The sequence below is a fragment of the Leptonotus elevatus genome, chromosome 12 (assembly GCF_054856555.1).
Source record: "Leptonotus elevatus isolate MCC_2025b chromosome 12, RoL_Lele_1.0, whole genome shotgun sequence".
In the NCBI taxonomy this organism is placed as follows: Eukaryota; Metazoa; Chordata; class Actinopteri; order Syngnathiformes; family Syngnathidae; genus Leptonotus; species Leptonotus elevatus.
In genome coordinates, this window is record NC_141250.1 from 8,365,958 (window position 1) to 8,388,180 (window position 22,223).

Genomic DNA, 22,223 nt, shown 5'->3' on the forward strand with positions numbered 1-22,223 from the left:
ACTAGGTTTGCACAATACACTTTTATAGACATATAGGGCACATAACACACTTTGGGGGGTGGGGTAGGGTGGAAACACCGTCTTCACCCTACAACTCCCCTCCAATTTTAATACACCACACAACTTGTGGGTGGGGGGGGGGGCTTGTGGGGGTGCCATCGGTTGGGGGCCGCAGTATAGAGCAGTGCTGCGGTCCCCTGTCCGTGTCGCCACCCCCCCCCCCCCCCCCCCCCGCCCTATCTATTTTTTTTTAATGCACCACATACACTCAGCAACATGCTTGGGTGGCGGGCGGATCGGAGCGTGGGAATATCATTTCCATCGGCTCCGGTTCACCTGCTCCTAATTTTAATGCACCACACACACACACTTGTATATACACTGGGTGGGGTCACATTCACGGTTTAGGGGTAGAGTTCGCCAGTCCGCGAGCTGGCGGACTCAGTAACAGGGGTTAATTTTCACAAAGAACGCTGGGGTGACGACCGGGGCCTTCCCCCGCTGGGCCTGGGGTTCGGGGGTGTCGGCCGCCCTCCGGTGCCCCCATCTCCCCCTTCTGCCCCCGGTGTTCCGTCCTTCCACACGGCGGGGGGTGGGGTGGGCGCGGCTGCCCTCTCCGCTCCGCTGCCCGGCCCCTCTTCGGCACCGGTGCCTGGGTGCGGGTGGTCCCCGGGGGCTGGGGGTCGGGGGTTGGGGGGCTGCCGGTTGGTCGGGGTGGGGTCGGGGGGGGGGCGGTTTTGTTGGGGGGGGGGCGGTGGTGGGGGTTGCGGGGTGGGGGGGTGCTGGGGGTGGGGGGTGTCTGGGGGATTGGGGGCATGGGGGCGGCTGGGGCTGGGTTGGGGTGGGTGGCGGGGGTGGATGGGGGGCGGGGGGTTGTGGGGGGGCGGGGGTTGGGGGCCGGTGGGGTGCCTGGTGGGCCTGCAGTGCCCCGTCCTGCTGCGTTGGGCCGGGGGCGCGGGCCGGGTTGGGGCGGGGGGCGCTCCTGCTCCTGGGTTTGCTCTCCGGCCGGTGGCCCTGGTGGGGCCCGGGGGTCGTCCTTTGGCGCTGCCGCGGCCTGGGGGGCCCTGAGGTGTTGCGCTTGCTCTGTTCCGGCGGGGGTCGACGGCTCCCCTCTTTGGTGGAGATTTTCATGCATGCCAGATCCACCACACCAGCATCTACCGAAACTCAGACACAATCTGTTTCCTCCTCAGGTTATTGAATCGGTGGAGGCTGGTGTCTCGGATCTCACGCGGCTTCGTCTGTCCTTCCTTCCTTTTCTCGGTCTCTCCGTTGGTCTCTTGAGGCCTCCCTGATTTTATGTTTTTTGGATTTGTTGGGGTCTGGATGTTTCTTGGGCTGGGGAGGAGTTCTGGTGGGGGGTGTCTGGTCGGTGCTGGATTTCACCTTCCTTGGTTTTCTTCGGTCCCCTCGGGTCTCCTGGTGTTCGATTTAGGTGAACGGTATGAGATTTTTTTTTTCTAATAGGTTTTCTGGTGAGCTAACAAACACACGCACGCACGCACGCACGCACACACACATACTCACCCACACACACAAAAAAAAAAAAAATGTATGTATGTATGTATGTATATATGTATGTATATATGTGTATATATATATATATATATATATTTAAAAAAAAAAAAAAAAAAAAAAAAAAAAAAGAGCAATGATGATGACATTTCCGAATGAACAATACTGAGCTCTATAAAAAAAAAGAAAAGAAAAAAAAAAAAAAAATTGTAAGTGTTTTGGCAGGATTTGACCCCCGACCCCCCAACCCCAATCAAGGGCTTGGCTGTATTGGGCTTTAGTTTGAATGGACCATACATACCTCTGTGGCTGCAATCTTCTTCTCTTCAAGGTTGTATTTTCCTTGTCATGATGGCTTTTTTTTTCTTAACTGTTGCTGACATGAAAAACAGTGTCTCACTTTGCCCCCTGATATTTGTCTCACTTAAACCCACCTCCACCATTTTATAAAGAACAACCTCTCTTCAGAACTCAGGCTAATCTTTAGCTAGCATTGTCACATAATTTTACAAGTTGATAGTTAAACAATATGTGGGATATACGTTTTTTCCACTTGAGTCAATTAGCTTTAGTGCAACAGCTGATTAACTTGAAAGCAAAAAAAAAAAAAACACTTTTATATCCTAAAATTTTTTTTGTATAAAACGCATGCTTACCTCAGCACAATCCAGCTGAAATGGGAGGGACTTGATAACAAATTAGTCACATGACCACAGATGTGCCCCCCCCCCCTTAGATACAGGTGGTGTCTTACATTACCCAGTGTCTCACAATACTTCACTCTCCCCATAACGTGGTTGTCCAAATGTGCACACATCTTGTAACTAGGGATGTGGCTGTGTTCAGTTAACCAATCTCGTTGAAACTCATTTTTAACCCTAAATAAAGTTCAAATGTTCTAGTAGGTTTTTCAGACACTTTTGTAGTCACATCTCACAACACAATTTGGTCTGCACAGATCTTCCACACTAAGTGCTGCAGGGTTTTAGATGTTTCTGTGTTCCAACACACCTGATTCTAAAGTTTAGGGATTAGGATCGTTATCAAGCTTCTGCGGAGCTTGCTGATCACCCCATTATATGAATCAGGCGTGCTTTGAGGACGGAAACATCTCAAACTTGCAGGTCTCCAGCCCCTGAGAATCAGGGTTGGGGAACCGTAAGATTGTCCTCTCAAATCGTGTTTCAATCCAAACAAGCCAGATCTGCGATCGATTAGTTTGCCTGCGTCATTGTGTGACTTCCGCAAACAAGCGTCAGGTCCAGGTCAGCTCGAGCATATAAGACCGACGGCCACAAGTACACCCTCGGGTGCCATGGTGAAAGTGACAATTAGACCCGACTCCCCAGAGCCAGCGGCCCCACGCGCACATTTGCAACAGGTAAGGTTTTTTGCCGAAAACAAGTCTTCATTGACAGCTAAAGTAGCTAGCTTGCTTGCTAGCTAGCATCGCCGTCACTTTGCAAGCGGGTGAGTCCAGCAAATACTCGCTCGGTTTTGTTTTGTCCTGTGGTGTCAGCCGGTTTGCTGAATAGTGTTTTCGTAACAATGGCCACCGTTTGTCTCCCACTCCTGTCATAATAGATGGACGGTGTGCGTGCCAAAGTGGAAATATATTTTTATTTCTCTAATCCCAAACGCAAACATCTCGTGTTCTTAGCTACATCCGCTAACGGTGTCCGTCTAATAATAATAGTACCAAGTCTATTCCGCCCATTTTTTGTCCAACTACTGTACACATTTCTCATTTCAACCCATTTAAACTTAAAGATACAATATTAACAAAATTCAGCACATTCCGGGTTTTTTTTGCTTTCAGAAAATCAGTTTTCCCCAAATTCCAAGTCCCCCCAATAAAAATAATAATTGAATGAGTCTACAAAAAAAGTTTAATTCTACTCCGTCATACTTTATGCACTCACTTCACTCAAGGTTCCAAATATTCACACAATTCAGTACATTCAAGTCTCTAACCTTTTTTTTTTGTAACGGTACCTCTTGCTTCTAGCTACTAATTAATGCGAAGAGCCACCAGTTTAATTGACAATTCTGAACATCCGGGCAGTCCTGATATTTCCGCAATGCAAATACTCCCTTAACACGGGGAAAACTAACGCCATATTGTATTGCTTTTGCCTGTGATTAGCATGCAAACCAGGCAGCTTGGTTATAGTAGTCAATTGACATTTCATCCCACCTAATAGCTGAAAATCTGCCATACAGACCAACCATATTGTAACTTAATTATTTTTTTTTATTACAGAGGTTGTGGTCCAGCCCCCGAGAACAATTTTCTGTTGCATGTTAAGTAATGTGAGTAACTGAGTTCTTTCATTCTTGTCCTGATCTGTTGTCCGGTCAGTTGATCCCTTCCGTGTGGTCAACGTCTTCATTTTCAAGCTCATCTGTGCATGGTTGTTTATTGTAAAAAAAATATTGAGACATCTTGCTGTTTGCAGCACAGGCACCATTCACTGGCTCCACCCTCCACCTGCCGGGCCTCCCTCTGTTGGCCTCAGTCTGAGGGTTGCACCGTGCCCCACAACCAGCTGACCTCAGAGTGACAGGCACACAAAGACAAAATGGTGGACGTGGCAAAATGGCCCCTCTTCAGTCTGATGAAGCCCCAGGAGCGGGCCTGCATATGGAAAGCGTGTGTTTTCGGAGCGACCGGCAATGAGGCCATCTTCATCACAAATGACGATGAGGTGAGTGGAGAGATTTTTACTCTCAAACTAGGCATATCAAAAAAGAGAATAACACATTGTGTGATTAAAACAACAAAGCCCACTAGCTTAATGATAACATGCTAATGGTTAGCATCGATAGGCACAGTTGTAGAACCCTTTCACGGACATGTGAACAAACAATGAATGTGGCTATTTGCTTGCATATCTGCAATCTCTTATTGTTCGATTTGCTCCGAGCGTTGCAGGTTTATGTGTTGGGACTCAACTGCAGCAGCTGCCTGGGCTCTGGAGACAGCCAGAGCACCATCGTACCCAAGAAGCTGGACTTTTTGAGCGGCAGGAAGGTGATCAGCATCAGCTACGGCAGCGGCCCGCACGTGCTGCTGGCCACCGAGGGTATCGCCACCGCGCTGTGCTCACGTGAACTGTCGCCATATCGCAACTCCTTTCGATCTTTTTGTGCTTTCAGACGGCGAGCTGTTCGCCTGGGGGCACAATGGCTACAGCCAGCTGGGGAACGGGACCACCAACCAAGGGCTAGCGCCGGTGCTTGTGTCGGCTAACCTGCTCAACAGGAAAGTGGTGGAGGTGGCCTGCGGCTCGCACCACTCGATGGCGCTCAGCGAACTTGGAGAGGTGGGAGCTGCCACTTCTAGCAGTGTGTTGTACATGAGATTTCAGTCATTTTTTTTCTTCTTTTAAATGTGTACCTAATAACGTGCCTCCTTTTTGTCCTCCTTCCTTCCTGACAGGTGTTCGCGTGGGGTTACAACAATTGCGGCCAGGTGGGCAACGGTTCCACGGCCACCCAGCCTCACCCGCGCCGCATTTCCCTCTACCTTCAGACCAAGATGGTGGTCAGCATCGTCTGTGGACAGACCTGGTCCATGGCGTTGGTGGACAACGGCGAGGTGACTACGGCGGCGACGACGCATTTGTGCTTCCGTCGGAATGTTGTTTGGTTCTGACGCCCTTGCCCGACCGTTTGGGCAGGTGTACGGTTGGGGCTACAACGGGAACGGACAGCTGGGAGTGGGCCATAACAGCAACCAGCTGTCTCCCTGCCGACTTGCCGATTTGCACGGCGTATGTGTGCAACAGGTGAGTGAGCCGCAAGCATCTCCGTCGTCAACGAGCGACCGACGTGGCGATTCCCATTCGTCGATCGATGGGAGGGGGCGGGGCGTGTAATGAAACCGTTTCTTCGTCTTTTTAAAGTGTGCCTAACGTTTGTTGTTTGCACTCCAGGTCGTGTGTGGGTACGCGCATTCATTGGCGCTGACGGATGAAGGCATCCTTTACGCGTGGGGCTCCAACACGTACGGGCAACTAGGCACAGGCAACAAGAGCAACCAAGTGTTCCCCGTGCGGATTATGAGCGAGAAAGGAAGGTGCGAAAAACATCTCCAAGTTCAGGGGTCGGCAAACTTTACTGTCAAGAGCCATTTTAGGCCAAATAAATAACAACAAATATTTGAACATTGTGATCAATGAAACGAGTGTGTTAGTTTAATGTAATGCTGCCTTTATGTCAAATTTCTGACATTCTAGGCAATTTTATGGAAGTACAGCATGTTAGCTCGTACCGAAGGCTTTGATGCAGCCTCTGAAATGCAGAGAACGGGTGAAGCAATGGTAGTAATTACAAAAACGGCCAGCGGGTGGCAGCAGAGTATAAGAGATCAACCAGGGCCATGTTGCAAACAAGCCCATTTACCCACAGGTCTAAAAAGATTTTTGAATAATGATAAATTCTCAATTATAATGCTGATTGCTGCAAAAAGAGATAGAAATATCATTTTTCTTTTGGTAGGTTCCATGTTTGTATAGCAATAGAACACAATATTCTGTGGGTCTTGCAAAATCCAGTCAAACAGCCGGGTGCAAAGAGGGTTGCTTTGGTGAAAATGGCTGGGCGTGAATGAGTTAATTTAATGCCTCTCTTCCTTTTTTGTTTTGGACATTTTATTGCTATTTATTATTATATTTTCTTCGCCTTTCGTGCTTTCAATTTTCTGACATTTTGGGCAATTTTGTGTACATTTTATGGTACTTTTCGGAATATCTTTGGTGTTTGGACATTTTATAATTACTTATTGAACACGTTCTGCCTTAAAAAACACATCTATTTTCTGACTTTTTTTCCTGGCAATTCCAAAAACATATTTTGTTTTGGACATTTCATGTTTCTGCTCTTTTTTTTGATTCTTTTTTTTAAATTTATTTAGTTCTCTTAAATTTTTGGGAATTTCATGGACATTTTTGGGGAATTTTCTGCTTTTACTATTCCTTTTTGTACATGCTTAGGCAATTTAAAACAACTTTCTCAACTTTGACAAAAGTTTGGACTGACATTTTTTGAATATTAATTCATTCATTTTTTTATTTAGTCATTAATTCATTTAAATAATAGTTTATCTGAAAATAATTATGTAAAAAAATTATATATACCAGATTGCTATGAGTGTTTTGAGTTATCTACGCGTATTCAACTCTTATCTCAAGGAACTACTGTAATTTGCTTCCTTAAAAAAAAAAAAATATATATTTTTTTGATGGCAGTCACCTGTTTTTTGTTTACCCTTCAGGATCGTGGAGGTGGCCGCCTGCCACTCCACACACACGTCAGCCGCCAAGACGCAGAGCGGCCAGGTGTACATGTGGGGCCAGTGCCGGGGGCAGTCCATCATGCTGCCCCACCTCACAAACTTCACCTGCACCGACGACGTCTTCGCCTGCTTTGCCACGCCCTCGGTCATGTGGCGGCTTCTGTCCAAGGGTGAGTTGTCGCCGACGCGCCGAAAAGGATTCTATTCTCGCGCATCTTCTCCCTTTCAGAGTTTGACGACTTTCTGACGGTGGCTCAGTCTGTCAAGAAGGAGTTTGACAACCCGGAGACGGCCGACCTCAAGTTCTGCGTGGATGGCAAATACATCCACGTCCACAAAGCGGTTCTCAAGATCAGGTCGGACTCCCTTTGTGGGTGACGAGAAGACCGCATTTGACTTGTAAACGGCGGCATCCCGTATGCTTTTCGCTTCAGGTGTGAACACTTCCGCTCCATGTTCCAGTCGCACTGGAACGAAGACATGAAGGATGTGATTGAAATCAACCAGTTTTCCTTCCCGGTGTATCGCTCCTTCCTGGAGTTCCTCTACACCGACGACGTGGAGCTGCCGCCAGAGGACGCCATCGGTCAGAGACGGAAACGCCGACGCAAACGGGTCTCCATTCTCCTTTTTGTGAACTGAAAGTGTTCCGTGCGCAGGACTTCTGGACCTGGCCACGTCGTACTGCGAGAACCGTCTGAAGCGTCTGTGCCAGCACATCATCAAGAACGGCATCACGGTGGAGAACGCTTTCACGCTGCTGTCGGCCGCCGTGCGCTACGATGCCGAGGTCGGCCCGGTTTGCCCGCTCATATAAAAAAAAAAAAAAAAGAAGTGAATTACGGCACTGAGTCATTGTTTAATTGTTCATTAGGATCTGGAGGATTTCTGCTTTAAGTTTTGCGTCAACCACCTGACGAAAGTGACGCAGACGGACGCCTTCTGCCAGATGGACGGCGACTTGCTCAAGGCCTTCATATGTCGAGCCAGCCGCTGCGGCGCCTTCAAGTACTGACCCGAAAATGATGCGTTCAGGGACATTTAGTCATCCCCACCCCACCCATTCCAAAGACTTGCATTATTCCAAGGAACTTGAAGCACTTTTTCTACTTTTCACTTGAGACCAATTGCACTTGTGGACTGATCCAAATGTCTTCACGTATTCGGAAAGCTGTTTGAGCATTTGTCCATCTTAAGAGCCACGTTTGAGATCCTACGAGTGCTCTCAATGTTTTGATGAAAACTAGCACCTGGCAAATTAATGATCAGTCAAAAAACACTTCTAAAGTTAAATCTGCAGTGATTAACTTCAGGTCATTTTCACCGAGCCGCTACTAAGGACGCAATGCCTCTAACGTCTCATTTTTTGGTATTTGATCTTTTAAATTTCGTTGACCTGTTACATTCCAGCACTCTGAAAAGCTCTCAAAAGGTGTGAGCACTTATTTTAACTGCTGACTACATTAATGATATTGTTATACAGCAGCTTCAATCTGATGCAGGTGTTTGTTTTACATCTGATTGGTAAACAAAAGCTGATTCCATATGTATTTTCTCCCATCTACTTGCTGTAAAAAAAAAGAAGACTACAATTGATTTTTTTCTTCGATATATATATATATATATATATATATATATATATATATATATTTTTTTTTTTAGCCAGAAGTGTAGCAATTTGAATAAAAGGTTTTGTGTACACCGGTTTGCAGTTTTTTTTTTTTTTTAATCTGTCGCTTTGAATCTTTGTCCTACGTTGAATTTTTCTGACTGAGGACAACGAGTATATGGATCTTACGGTGGAATAAATGCTCACACTGCTTAACACTTTCTAGTTTTCATACATAATTCACATTCTGATATCAAATGCTCAGATTTCCATATTTTTCAGCATTCATTTGATATCCAAATGATTTATCAAGTTGTCTTTCTAGTGAGAACAAGAGCATACTAGTACAGTGTCGTTGCCTTAAGGCGAATATTGAATGGCCAGTATCTGTCCAATAAAAAGCGTAAGTGTCTTAACTAGTAAAGGGCAAAGAGTGCAACAATACAAAAACCTTCAGCTTGCTTTCTATACAATTTTTACATGCACAGCATTGTCTTCAAGATACAACCTCAGGTTACATTTGGTCTTACACGCGAGGCAAATAAATAGACTGGACCATTTTTATATTTGTCTTTTTTTATTTTGTCTGTTATATTGAACTAGATGAGGGGTGTACGTATGGATTACGAAGTAGTGCTATCCCTAGAGAGGGCCGCTTGGTTGGCACCAAATGACATGTGAACAATCAGGTCAAAGGTTGATGTCATTCATAGTCATCCTATACTGAATAGCAGATATCTGGAGACATTTGCATGTATAATTTTTTGCATTTGCCATTGTTATAGTAATGTTATAAATCATCACCCTTTTAAAATAATGGCCTATGAAATATTTTGGCAAAAATAAAATAAATACAGATGCTGGCTGCCTTACACAGATCATTCATTTACCCGATATGAAATTAATACATACAATTTTTGTTTTGTGAAAAAGAAAAAAAACAGAGGCCATTATTTTAGAAATGTGATGAACTAGTTTATAGCATTTATTCACACCATTAAACAATCTGAATTTATTTGTTTGTATTTTATTCTTTATTTTGAACATGACAAAAAAGTTAAATTGTACATATTCCAAATAAAAAGTAGGAAGAAGTAAAAGCACTCTTTACTCTTCCTCATGATTCTATAGAACTAACTTTATATGAATGACAATATTGTAGTACTATAGTAATATAACATTACAATGTATGTATATATACACACCAGTATATAACACACATCCTTATTTATATGGTAACAACTAAACTGTATCAATAATATCTTTGCTATTAAGAAAGAAAAAAAAAACTACCACACACACAACAAATATAACCATTCAAAAACAACAAAACCCCCACTGTAATTTCTCAAGGAAAACGTTCACTTTTTTGGGGGGTAAAAACGCCCCAAAAAATATCCAAAATCAAGGGGGAAAGAAATATTGTTGGGTGGCCTCATCTAAGCTCAGACCTGAATCTGCTTGAAATGCTGAGGCATAACCTTTCAAAGGCCGTTCATGTGTTGCGGAATTAAAGAAATTCAGCAAAAAAAAAAAGAGTGGACTTGTACTTGTGTGGCTGATATTTACATTTGTTTGATGATGGGTGTGACAAACATACCCAAAAAAAAAAAAAAATCTGTAACCTCTAAGGGGACAAACACTTTTTGACACAAGTATACATTTCTTTGTTCCACATAGTAATAAAATACATTCATATTAAACCTACTTGGTCCTCAAAGATTGAGTGTGTTTTTAAACTAGTTGATGTTTACACTTTCAGCTCCACACTCAGTCCCGTTCCATAGTTTCACTATTATTACGCTAAATCCTTTTTTTTTTATTTTTTATTGTAGTTCAGCATTTTGGGATTCTAAAATTTGCCATGTCTTTTAAAACTGTTAGTCATAAATTTTTTCCTGGCTTTGTATTGAAGTTGCACTTTCATTAATCATTTTTAGACTTTCCAAATAACGGATTGGCACATTCAAGATAAGATCCCTTATAGACAGTAGTACACAAATGGCTTTTTGTTGTTGTTGCAATCATGAGAATATTGGAGTATTGACCCACACCTCAGAAAGTGTGGATGATTTCTAATAATAATAATAATATATTGAATTACCAATTGAAACAAAATAAAAAAGCAAGGCGGAGAAATAGTGAAATAAATTATTTGGATTGACTAAATGTGCCTACGGGAACACTCATGGTCATTTTTACAGGGGGCAAGAGAGGAAGTCAACGAGGTGTGCGACGGGACGGATGGAGTTCAGGGCTCCATTTCACAAAGCAGGTTCAAACTAACTCTGAGACCAACTCTGAACAGCGAGTTTCACCTGGAGTTACCACCACACTAGAAAGACCGCATCAACGATTCAACCAGTCACCATGGCAACGTGCGTTTTTTTTTGTTTTTGTTTTTTACCCCTCTCAACTGGAAATCTTAATGCGATCATATGGCGAATTTGAAAATATCTAAAGTAACAAAACAAAAAAAAGTGCAACACCGCAGCGGCTACCTGTAGAGGAAGGCGGCGTGGGAGAACGTTGGTGCGCGGGTCAATGCGTGCATTTAAATGTAGTCCTTTGCAATCACAATAATATTACAGGGGAAACCTGTTGAATGGTAGCTCATTCATTAATTTCATTTAGCTGCAATCCTGCCGGGGGCGAAGCGCACTTGACTTAAGATGAAATATAAAAACATTATTCAAACGGAAATAAAAAACTGAGCGCCACACACAATATATGCTGTGATGTGAGCGATGACAACGTACGGCCGGTAATGTTGCAAATGTAAGGACGGATTAAGTTGTGTATGGAGATGATGGACTGTGATGTGAAACGGTACCGTTCGAAAAGAGAACCGTTCAGAAATGCCCGAATATCTATGTGCGGCCTGATAACCATCTCATGATGAATATTAAATTCCCTGCGCAGTAATGCCGACTGCACACTCAATCGTGTTTAACCAGCAATCTTATTAAATTGGTCAACAATTCAATTTGCAATCTTAATTTGGTGCAACAATTCTATTTTTAGAGTGCACCTTCATCAACGAAATCATTTGTCAAAAGGACATGCCATGTTCGTGAAAAAAGTGGACTTTTAATATATATATATATATTTTTTTTAAATAACAGACGGCAGAACTATTTTAGGCAAAAACTCGCCATCTGACTGAATGAATGAGGAAATGAAATCTCGTGTGTGGCAGAAAGGAGGCGGAGACAGAAACTCGAGGTTCATTATGATAAACCAGGTTAGGTTCATAGACTCTGTTACTACGGTAACGGACCGAGATCTTGAGTTCCCCGCACTTCAGGGTTAGCAGACTCGGGCTTCTCACTAAACCTGCTTTGTGAAATGGACCGCAGGTGTGATGTGTGCAATGTTACAAAGCCGATTGCGCGAGAGGAATACATGAACGCAATCCAGTCCTTGCACAAACCATTCCCCAAAAGTCAGATGAGTTTTCAAGCGAGGACCAAAATGGTTTCTTGACAGGGGTCAGTGATGTAAACCAGCTCTGGGAATAAACGGACAGAGTCAAATGGATGCTTTAATTAAAGCAAAAAAATAAAAAGTTGGTGGTGACAATAATATGCTAAATAAGGCTCATATAAAATGTTTGAAATGAGAAATGTGTTGATTACCATAATGCAGCAAAGAGGCGATCAACTCCTCAGCAAAGACATGACTTGCTGCATCGCTGCCAGTGACTTTTGCACCAACATGTGTTTCTGCTCCATCTCTATCAAAACAACAAAAGGGACATTAAGCCATAATGGCATTGAAAAATGCATACATAAAAAAAAAGTCATAATACATCCCCCAATTTTTTTAAAAAACTAAATTAATTTGTAAAATTGCTATAAAATTCATAATGGGGTCAACATAATTGAGGATAAAGTGACATTACAAAAATTAGCCATAAAACAAAAAGTTGTAATAAAAAAATAATTCTATATGAGAAAAAGTCAAGAAGCGTATTCCCACCATTAAGTAAATTACAGAAACTACGGTAATTTTACTCCTTTTTCTGCGTGCGCTATTAACTACTAATTTATTATTCGGTGTCCTTGGATTTTCTTAATTGTGCTTGAAATAAAATGTTTCATTTGAAGCCATATTTATGAGGTGAAAAAAAACATTTTAAAGTCATGAATGTGAAAATCAAGTTGACATATGATCAAACGTGACACGATTTAATGCGCACAAAGTGTCGTGTTGCACTTCAGCGCTTCATGTAGCTTGTCGCTAACATCTCAATCACATCACCTGTTAGCTGTTTTCTCAGCAGCTGTGTCATTTTCCCAGAAGCCATCATAACTTTGAACGCCACGTCCAAATCTGCAGAGACAGCGGCACACGTCATTTCACGCCTGCTGCGAGGCCATCGAACGCTCGCATCGACGCTCGCTCGCTCGCCTTCCTGGCTGGCCTGCTCCTGCTGGATCCTCTGAGAGACGTCCTTCATGTTGGTTAGGAAATGGCTGAAGATGGCGTCCGTGCATCCCGCCGTGTTGCAGTGTCTCCAGAAGGTGGCGGCGTCCAAGATGGCCTCTGTGACATGTTACATTTGGTTACAGGGGAAACGTTGAGAGGCGGGTTCACAACGGGGGATCTCAAACTTGGGGTTGTGCCAAATGGCCGACAATATCAGTGGTATCTTAACGAGTTCGACTTGCACTTTGATTAAGCTCGTACGATTTACTCGTACTGTATACACAAATGCCAACGGCAGAAATTCACTTCCGTAACTGATTTTTGTTAACTTTTTCACTTTGGACTATAACAAAAAACTAAGTCTGGCTAAAATCATTTTGGTTAATATATGAACTGCTGTGTTAAAAAAAAAATGTATAAATGATCATGAAGGAATATATGGTGTGTGTGTGTGTGATGGACAAAAATGTGCAGTAAATCCTGATGCAAGTCATTTTATACCCTGATAATATATATATATATATATATATATATATATATATATATATCCCAATAGAGTATTTTTCTTTAAAGCGACATTAAAATAACGGCAATTCTTTGGGATCATTGCTCTGATTAATTTTAGATTACCGGTAGTCAGGTGCTGTGGTATAACAGAGGTGCCAAATTTAGGTCCGGAAAATAAAAACCCTGCCATAGTTTGTCTTTGGCCACAGGTGCTTCTAATCAACCAGCAGGAAACCTCGTTTGATTAGAGAACAAGCACCTGTGGCTAAAGACAAACTTTGGCAGGTTTTTCTTTTTTTCTTTCTGTCCTCGGAATTGAAAACTGTGTTGGTACCATGACAACAATATTTGGAGCAAGGTGCCACTGAATTATGTCACATGACTTAAAAAATATACCCTTTCTTGCATATGGGTCGGGCAGCCCAAAAAACAAAATATCCTCCCCTATGCTACATCAGACATTTTGAATGTCTGAAATGATAACATATCCCATAAAAAAAAGTTGTGATTTTCAAATTATTTTGTTAAAATATGATTTCATACTCTTGTTAAAATGTGAAATATTTAATTGTTTGATTTAATGATTTTAGGACTACGTTTGGGGGGTGGGGGCATAACATTACAGCTTTTTTCCTTTCTCTAAAAATATGAATTTGTTATTAACATTCCATATTTTTTGGCCTAAAAAAATTACAGATAAAAAACGGGGGGAATCTCCTCTACCCAAAAAGTTTGACAGCCCCCGATCTACAGCGCCATGGCATCAGATCTCTACCTTGGCCTTTCTCAACTTTCACCTCTATCACATTGGTAGACGGCAGCCGGTTGGGGGTCTTCTCGGGATCAAGCAGACTTTGGGAATTGGCAACCTGAGGGAACATCGGCGTTAGAACATGTCGTAATACCCGTAATACGTAATAGGGAAGCCAGTTGCAAACTTTGCTACTAATTATTTTATGAATTCTAGCGTGTTTCTCAGACTGACACTTAGAACCTTCTTTGGCAAGAAGCTAATTGCATTATGTCTTACTTGATTTGTAGCTCAGCACACAGAAGCAACATGTAGAAGTGAAACATGGCAGTCAGTCAGTTTCACCTACTCCTGCCATGATACGCTACTTACTTGCCACGGCTTTAAGTTGAAACTTTCGTCTAAATCGGAATCCTCGATGGGGGCTAAAATTTGAGGAGGCCCATCATCACCTGTGGAAGAAAAAGGTATGGCATCCAATTAACGTGGCGACACAATGCTGTCAATTGATGCAAAAGAAGGGGCAGGGGACACCAGAGCTTCACAGTGGCGGAGGACTCGGAAACATTTCAAAACATCTTACTATGGTTACAGTATATGAATTTGAAAAAGCCACAACCTGAACTTGACGAATCTGACATAATCTTCATTTTTTTGGAGGACATGCTGGCCTGCCTGCAACACACAAATGTTCCAACAAATCATAAAATCAATTATTCCTTTATAGATATGATGCCCACTTTCAATATCTGCAGGCCATTTGGGTACGGGTCTGCATGGAGTTTATGTGTGCGGGGGTGGGGATGTTGAGAGAATGACTGTGGGCTCAATACACTCTGAACTTGTTGTATTCACGCACCCATGTAGTATGCATGCACGTGTGATTAAATGTTTTAATCTTGATGGCTTGATTATCCACGAGAGCCTAGAAATTAATCATTTTGTTATACACAAATTGGGGGTGTTTGATTTTTTCCCCATACTGACAACAGTACAAGTATTCACGAATTGCAATCTACGAGTACTTTTAATACATAAAATTTCAATGAACAAAAACGATGATTGACAAATGAAAAAAAAAAAAAAAAAGATTCACTGATGTGTCAAACCACGACTGCCAGGATATTATCTAACGTCTGTTGTCTCCTAAAATAAAATTCTGCATTACTGCCACGGATTTGTTTATGAAAATCCGGGATTATGATTTCAATAACAGAGCAGTCGCGTTGATATGACGTGATTCTGCACAGGACACGACCACCGTCTTATGCGACGTTTTCATTCAACTTTTTATGGGAAAACAGAATGGTGGAGGAAAAATGATACAGAAGAATGATTGTCGCAAATTCCCTATTACTACTGCGTTTTGGCACACTGTTCAGTGTTTAATTTGACGCCAGTCTATTTGATGGGCAGCCAAGTCGGGAAAAGGTGTGGCGCTCGCTCACAGCATCTATTTTTTTGTTACCGCGAAAGATGTAATAAAAAAGAAAAGAAAAGAAAAGCCCATACAATTCTAAGACACAATCAACATATTAGTTGGCGACATTTTACTTTTATCGGGGAGCAGAAATTCTCTTATTCGGTATATGACCAGTGAAAGAAAACCTAACCTTTCAGAGGATGTATGTTGTGAAGTTGTCTCTTTTGCGGTCCTCTCTTCATGTGCGGTTGTCTCTTTTGCGGTCCTCTCGTCTTCATACAACCGGTGTAGCCTTTTTGTAATGGTGTGTCTCGAGGGAATCTCATACTTGCGGTCATTTGTTGCGATTCTAAAAACGTTTCTTAGACCGACATCGTCCACAACACTGATCGGCCTGCAGTCTGTAGCTAACCACTTCGCTATGGCATTTGTTAGATCCTCGTGCCTTTGTTTCTCTGCAGTTATCCCGCACGTTTCATTTAACGGAGTCAGCCAAAGATCGGGGTCACCCGTCGTTTCCCTATATGGATTTCTGACATCAACGGTATGCAATGCATTCAGATGGTATCTCAGACTGGACGTACTCCGGTGGTAACTTAAGCCAATATCGCAGTGCCTGCAAAACGCTTTTCTTTTGTCGATTTCACCGTCTGGAAGAATTTTAAAATAAAAATGTCCATTTAAAATTTCCACTCCCTTCCCCATGTTTCTTGCTCCGCGACTACTTCTCTTTCACGGCTCCAGTAAGCATATACACACAAAAAAACACGTGTTTACTTCAGCTCCAGCCAGTAGTAGTACTGTGATTGCCGAAGCCGGAAAGATTCTTCTTGAGCTTAATGGGCGGTTTGCAAACCAGCGTTAACATGCATTACCGCCACCTACCGGACTAAAGCATACAACAGCCAAAAGGCGGGCCACTGAAATTTCATTATCCTTCATTCGATTATACATCACTATTAGTGCAAATATCAATGGCATCCGATTCCCTGGAAAAATTTAAGCTAATTAAGAATCAAAATAATGACATACTGTGCGCAGCGCCATCTTTACCAATTTTCACCAATGTACTTAATCACTGTGACATAACCCAGCAGGAACATGGGACTGTCCAATTTGACTTGTTTTCCTGGTCTATTTTGTAATACAAATGCCATGTGGCGTCGTCAAATATTGCCGTAATTTAGATAGCATTTCCTCTTAGAAATGAAGTCACAATATTTTTTTGTTAGTTATTATTTATGCCTTTAAGAAAATATTATTGAGTAGTTACTTTTTCCTTTGTTATGAAAGTGTTTCGCAGTACAACAAACCTAACTGACTTGAAATCAGACTAAACGTTATCTGTTGTAGGTCAATTAGGACTACCAAAATGTATATTTGCCAAATGTGAGGATTAGCGGTTCAGAAAATGGACGGATGAATACATGAGAAGTTTTTTATTTATTTTAATGTACAACTTTCCCTTTATTTTCTTCAGTCAAATGTTTACATAAAGTAAAATAACTATGCTCTTAAACAATTTGGGAAAACCCTGATGATGTCATGCCTTTGGAAGCTTCCTATAAGTTTATTGATAACATCTGAGATAATGACTAACTTTTATATATTGGCGATTGTTACTTATATTGTGTAAAGTACCTCGATACCAGTACTGAAACGATACCATGGCAAATACTTGAAGCATTCAATAAAAGTGGAATAATAACTTATTGCTAAACAACTTAAAATTGTTTTTATTTGAATGAAAATTGTATTCGGTTAGTCTAAACAATTACTAAAAGGAAGCTAATTAGAATAAATTTGATCGATTAAAAAATACATTTTGAACATTTAATCACTTCTAAACTTGGATCTTCTTTGTCTTTGTTCTTGGATGCCCACTTTTTGACAGCACCGTAGCCTATTGCAGCCATCCCCATAAACTCTGTCCAGTCTTTTGAAAAGGTGTATTGGTGGTTCCCCTTCCAAAACAAGGAACTCAATCACAGTCTGATTTCACATCAGTCAGTAAGAAATAAAAGCTGTGTCTTTAAGTGTATGTAAACTGGTGGAGATGTGGAGAATACCCAAACAGTGCCACTCGTGCTACATTAATGCAAATATATTAAACGCAGGGGTGGAGAATTTTTCATGATATGTTACGAATATTTGGATTTTTTTTGGTCATTTTTCTATAAGAGTTCCCATCAGGGTTTATTAGTTTGAAGAATTGCATCATGGGCCGCATGGTCCCGTGGTTTGGATATGATATACAAAACCACGTGTTGCCCACCCATGTTGCCAACTGATTGCAAGCGAGCATGCCAGGCCATGCATAGCGATGTAACACACAACACACACACAGATACAAAAAAAACAAAAAACAAGTACTACTTTTAGAAACACTTACATGTCAGTGAGAATCGTCTGTCTCTGTTTCAAAAAATGGGGAGGGAAAGAAAAAAAACACAAAAATTATCATAATAAAAAAACACAATAAAGAGTGCTCAACAAATGTAACAGTGCCGTGAAAAAGAATTTGACATCTTCTTAAATTTGTGTTTAACTTCCTTACGTTAATGATCAGCATCATCAAATAGATAGAATGATCAGACACATATAACCCATGTAAACATAAAACACAGTTCGTTAATGGCGATTTTATAGAAGGGAGAAAAATAATAATATTGAAAGCTACCTGGCCCTGTTATGTTTTTTATTTATTTTTATTTTACTGCAATGTTGTTACTTTTATACCAGCAGTAACATGCCACACACATTCCAAAAAGTATAGTTTATGTTTTCCATTGATTTTGTGAGTTTTTGGACAGCTTCTGCTTCAATTTCTTTCCTGGATGTCAGAAGTTCAGAACACACTCCCAGAGCTGCTGTTCAGATGGGAACTGCCTCCTACCCTCATATCTTTTGCTACGGCCTCCTACAGCTTCTGCTCAAGGATGCTTCAAAGGTTCTCACTAGGGTTGCTGGTCAGGGGAGGATACAACACCAAATATAAATGAAAGTACTTGGGTTGTAGTCCCGGGTGGGATAAGTAAGGAATTAGTTTCTTTTTTTCCCTCCAATGATGTGTAATTGTCACATTTGAGATTCCAGAGTTTTATTTTGAAATGCAACATCAATCTCCATGAAGATATTTTGCTGGAGTCTTAGGGTAGCCTATCCCCCCAGAACTGGACTGGTTCTAAGATGATTATGGAATTAATGTACATTATTTTATTTTATTAAATCAGGTGTAATTGCAGTCATGTGTGGAAGTTTAATATTAACTTCCTGGGTGCAATCCCAGGCATGACTGGACTGGCACAAAAAAGAAATAATAATAAAAAATAAAAATAAAATCAGTCCGGCATTTTGGCTTTGACCATGTACGTGCACGCATCTATGCATAATTGCAATTCTCTCTGTAACTACGAAGTCATTGTTTATCATAATATCGAAAACATATTGTTCTCCTCATCGCGACGAAGCCAGAGGAATTTGTCAAACCATTCCGATTACACTCAACGAGCTGGGTCCTGACTAAATGAACTTATCGGCACGGGCGAAACAGACTTCAAAGTTGCTCGCTGTTTTGCATGTCTGGTGAAGAAACCGACGTAATATTCGCGTGTTCGTCCATTGCCGGTCCTCAGAAAGATCACTACACTTGCTACAACTCCGCCACCCATTGCAAATGACGTTTAGGTGCATACCGCCATCTGCTGTACAAGAGTGTGTAACACTCATGTCCCCACCTTTGCCATCTGTTTGCCTTAAAAAAAACTAAAACAATATTTTCCTCACACACCACATAAGTCAATTATTGCGATTTTTTTTCACTCAAACTTAGAAAATACTAATCAGTATTTATATCAATTTGTATGAACATGCACTTAAGCCTTATAACTGTGAGCCACTGTATTTAACAAACGGATTGCAATCTGTTTCATGTTTGAACAGCATTGAAATCAAATTTTAAGGCTTAACGTTCTATTAATATAACATTCTTCCATGTGTGAACCCTAACCAAGACATTTTGTTGAATATTTCTATCAAAAATTGATGTTTAAAAATCGATTCGGCTGCATGTTGAATCGATACGAGAATTGTGCGCTTTAATAACGCGATATATTGCCGAATCGATTTTTTTTTACACCCCTATTGTACAGTATATTCATCAATAATACAATGTTTGAAATATTCCCGTATTAGAGCACGTTAAATTGTGCAGTATTTGTAAGTGAATCAGTATGTACCGTAAGTGTCAATCTAACCAACTAACCTTAGTTGGAGAACTTGATTTAGTGGCTAATCCAGACGAGACAACGTCACATTCATCTGAGGACGAGCCACCATTTCCTATTGTTTAAAAACACACATTCCATTATAGTTATGTCAAATTCAGCTCACAATTTAAAGGAGGATGGCCAAGACTTACTCTGTTGTTGATTTGCACTGTGCTTGAAGCAGAACAGCCTGACAGATGCACAAAAACATTATTTTTTTTATTTATTCTGGATGAACACCATCAAAAACTGACTGAACTCACACATATTTGCCCATGACGTTATCCACAACAGTTTTGGCCACGTCTTCCACGGCGCAAGGGTAGTGGTAGCATTTCTGGCATCTGCTCACCTCACAACCAACCGTGGCACCTTTTCTCCTACATTTGGCACACAGCTGACAGAAATAATTGATCATATTCAAGTGTTTTTGAATGTGTAATGATGACTTTTTTTGGGGGAGAACATATTTCTTAACTACCAATTTGCTTCCACGTTTCACCTCGTCCCTCACATCCTCCACATCAAAACCGAAGAGGTCGTCAAACAGAGGCGAATCCTTGCAGTAAATACCTGAAGAGAACAACTGCCACGCAGAAACAACATGAATGAGGATTAGAAATAACGTTTAAAGGGGACAGATTATGGATTTTTTTTTTAGTAGCTTGTCTTCCCACGCATCAAGTTTGAAAATTAAACATCATTGTTAGCTGCTTATTTCAGACAATGTTTCTGTGAACGAACCACTTTCACTTCAATAATTGGTAACACCCACTACCTATAACCCGTCATATTGGCAAATGGCAATGAAAGTCGTACTTTGCATTTGCTTGAGACAGAACCCCCTCCCAAAAATATCAACAAGTGGATGTTAAGTATGCTGTAATAGTTTTGACAACATTGTGCCAGAGATTTTAAACACAGTGGAATGCAAAAATGTGTTGATGTTGAGACTTAAGCTCAGTGAGCATCTGAAGCCTTACTTGTGCTTTTTTTGTGAGGTCTCTGCAGAAGAATGGCAATATGACGGCAAAGAGTGTAAAAAGGGTCATTTCACTTTAGATGACCCAGAAAAATGGCATTTTAAAATCTCACCCCATATAATTTCAGTGCAATTTGGTGTAGCAGAAATCCATAACAAGAAAAGCCAACATTTCAAATTCAAGCTTGCCAAGATGTCGTCATTTTATTTTTTTCCACTTTTTCATGAAAATGGGCATGATTGCCAAATGGCCTTATCTCAGCAACCACTGGTCCGACCAAGGTATCTTTGGGAAGGGGAAATATAAAAAAAAATCCATGTAGCCCGAGGTGTAAACCACAACATGTAATAAAATAAAAATAAAAACTGGAAGAGCTTTCTTTTCTTCTTCATATTTGGCGGAAATTGGAATAAAGTATGGGTTTTCCTCACAACTCCTAGTTAATCCTGTATAAAATGTGCACACAGAGGCTACATGTTTTTAGTGAGTTAAGTGCTCTAATTTTTTATTTTTTTTTATAGCTCTGGCTACTTAGGACAATCGTTCTCAGTTTCTCATTTCTCTTACTATGATGTAATAGCATTTATCTAGAAAATACGATTCGAAGCATAGATTATGGGTGGACACATAGATATACAGCCCACATCCTGTTAGCTACTGTCCACAGATGTAAATGTGAAGTTCTTAGTTCTCAGAGGAAGAGCATAGTCATGATTTGTATTTCCTGTGTGCTGCATCAGCACAGCGGTCAAGAGACTGGCTAAATGTAATACTTCACAGCGATGTGCAGTAGGTAGGCTTACACCAGCTTCATGTAGCCTAATTTATATTTATAACATAAATGTTATAACAGTAAACCTAAAGAGGTTTAAACAGGATTTTCATGCTAGGAAACGGTCCTGAAAATACAAATCATTTGGACACTTTATTAGGCACACTTGCACAATCTCATACAAAAAGTGTGTCAAACTAAGTTTTACTAAGGATAATAATTCGATTGACATTTATTTAGCTCGAGGGGAAAAATAATAATATACATCGTTAAATGAATGCCTCTCTGACTGTCAATCCCAAAAAGCTGAGCATCTTCTTAATATATGACGCTAGCGAACTTTTCTTCCTTGCGAATGCTAACAGAATCACACACTATAGTATTTATCATATTTACCAAACAGTTCTGATGAGCCGTGACATCGTCTTTGGTTAACAGTGCAGCGGTTGTTTCCGTTTCTTCGGCCCTTTGACAAAGCACGCAGACTAACTTCTGACTGGGATGCATTTTAACTGGCTAGTTCACCACACTTTCGTTTCTATTTTAAACGTTAGCTATCGCGCCCACGGCCATCCATGTCAATATGCTCATAGATAGACACGCCCCATTTGAACCACGTGCCTGCGGCGATGCTAAGCTAGTAGGGGCAGAGACGTCGGCGCTTT

At 41.3% G+C, this 22,223-nt stretch overlaps 2 protein-coding genes across 5 annotated transcripts; one reads left to right on the plus strand and one right to left on the minus strand.

The window, feature by feature from the left end:
- The first annotated feature begins 1,420 nt into the window (after positions 1-1,420).
- Positions 1,421-9,526, plus strand: LOC147164418 (RCC1 and BTB domain-containing protein 1-like). 3 transcript variants are annotated; one of them, XM_086090810.1, is made up of 13 exons: positions 1,421-1,442; positions 3,779-3,828; positions 3,975-4,223; positions 4,451-4,601; positions 4,675-4,841; positions 4,958-5,116; positions 5,199-5,306; positions 5,454-5,596; positions 6,794-6,984; positions 7,044-7,170; positions 7,249-7,400; positions 7,474-7,604; positions 7,689-9,526. In XM_086090810.1, the coding sequence occupies exons 3-13, from the start codon at positions 4,098-4,100 to the stop codon at positions 7,827-7,829; spliced, it is 1,596 nt and encodes a 531-aa protein (XP_085946936.1). In that variant the 5' UTR covers positions 1,421-1,442; positions 3,779-3,828; positions 3,975-4,097; the 3' UTR covers positions 7,830-9,526. The 3 variants fall into 3 exon arrangements, with proteins under 3 accessions (XP_085946936.1, XP_085946934.1, XP_085946935.1); XM_086090808.1 differs by lacking the exon at positions 1,421-1,442 and adding an exon at positions 1,757-2,896; XM_086090809.1 differs by lacking the exon at positions 1,421-1,442 and adding an exon at positions 1,757-2,896 and having other exon boundaries at positions 3,980-4,223.
- On the minus strand, positions 9,431-22,165 carry phf11 (PHD finger protein 11). Of its 2 annotated transcripts, XM_086090812.1 has the most exons (13): positions 21,955-22,165; positions 20,285-20,389; positions 20,067-20,200; positions 19,956-19,993; positions 19,800-19,876; positions 17,928-17,950; positions 14,732-14,787; positions 14,485-14,564; positions 14,137-14,230; positions 12,837-12,971; positions 12,687-12,758; positions 12,062-12,159; positions 9,431-11,934 (listed from the first exon to the last, which is right to left on the minus strand). In XM_086090812.1, the coding sequence occupies exons 1-12, from the start codon at positions 22,063-22,065 to the stop codon at positions 12,083-12,085; spliced, it is 1,002 nt and encodes a 333-aa protein (XP_085946938.1). In that variant the 5' UTR covers positions 22,066-22,165; the 3' UTR covers positions 9,431-11,934; positions 12,062-12,082. The 2 variants fall into 2 exon arrangements, with proteins under 2 accessions (XP_085946938.1, XP_085946937.1); XM_086090811.1 differs by lacking the exons at positions 17,928-17,950; positions 19,800-19,876; positions 19,956-19,993; ... (1 more) ...; positions 20,285-20,389; positions 21,955-22,165 and adding an exon at positions 15,726-17,387.
- Positions 22,166-22,223: the final 58 nt, after the last annotated feature.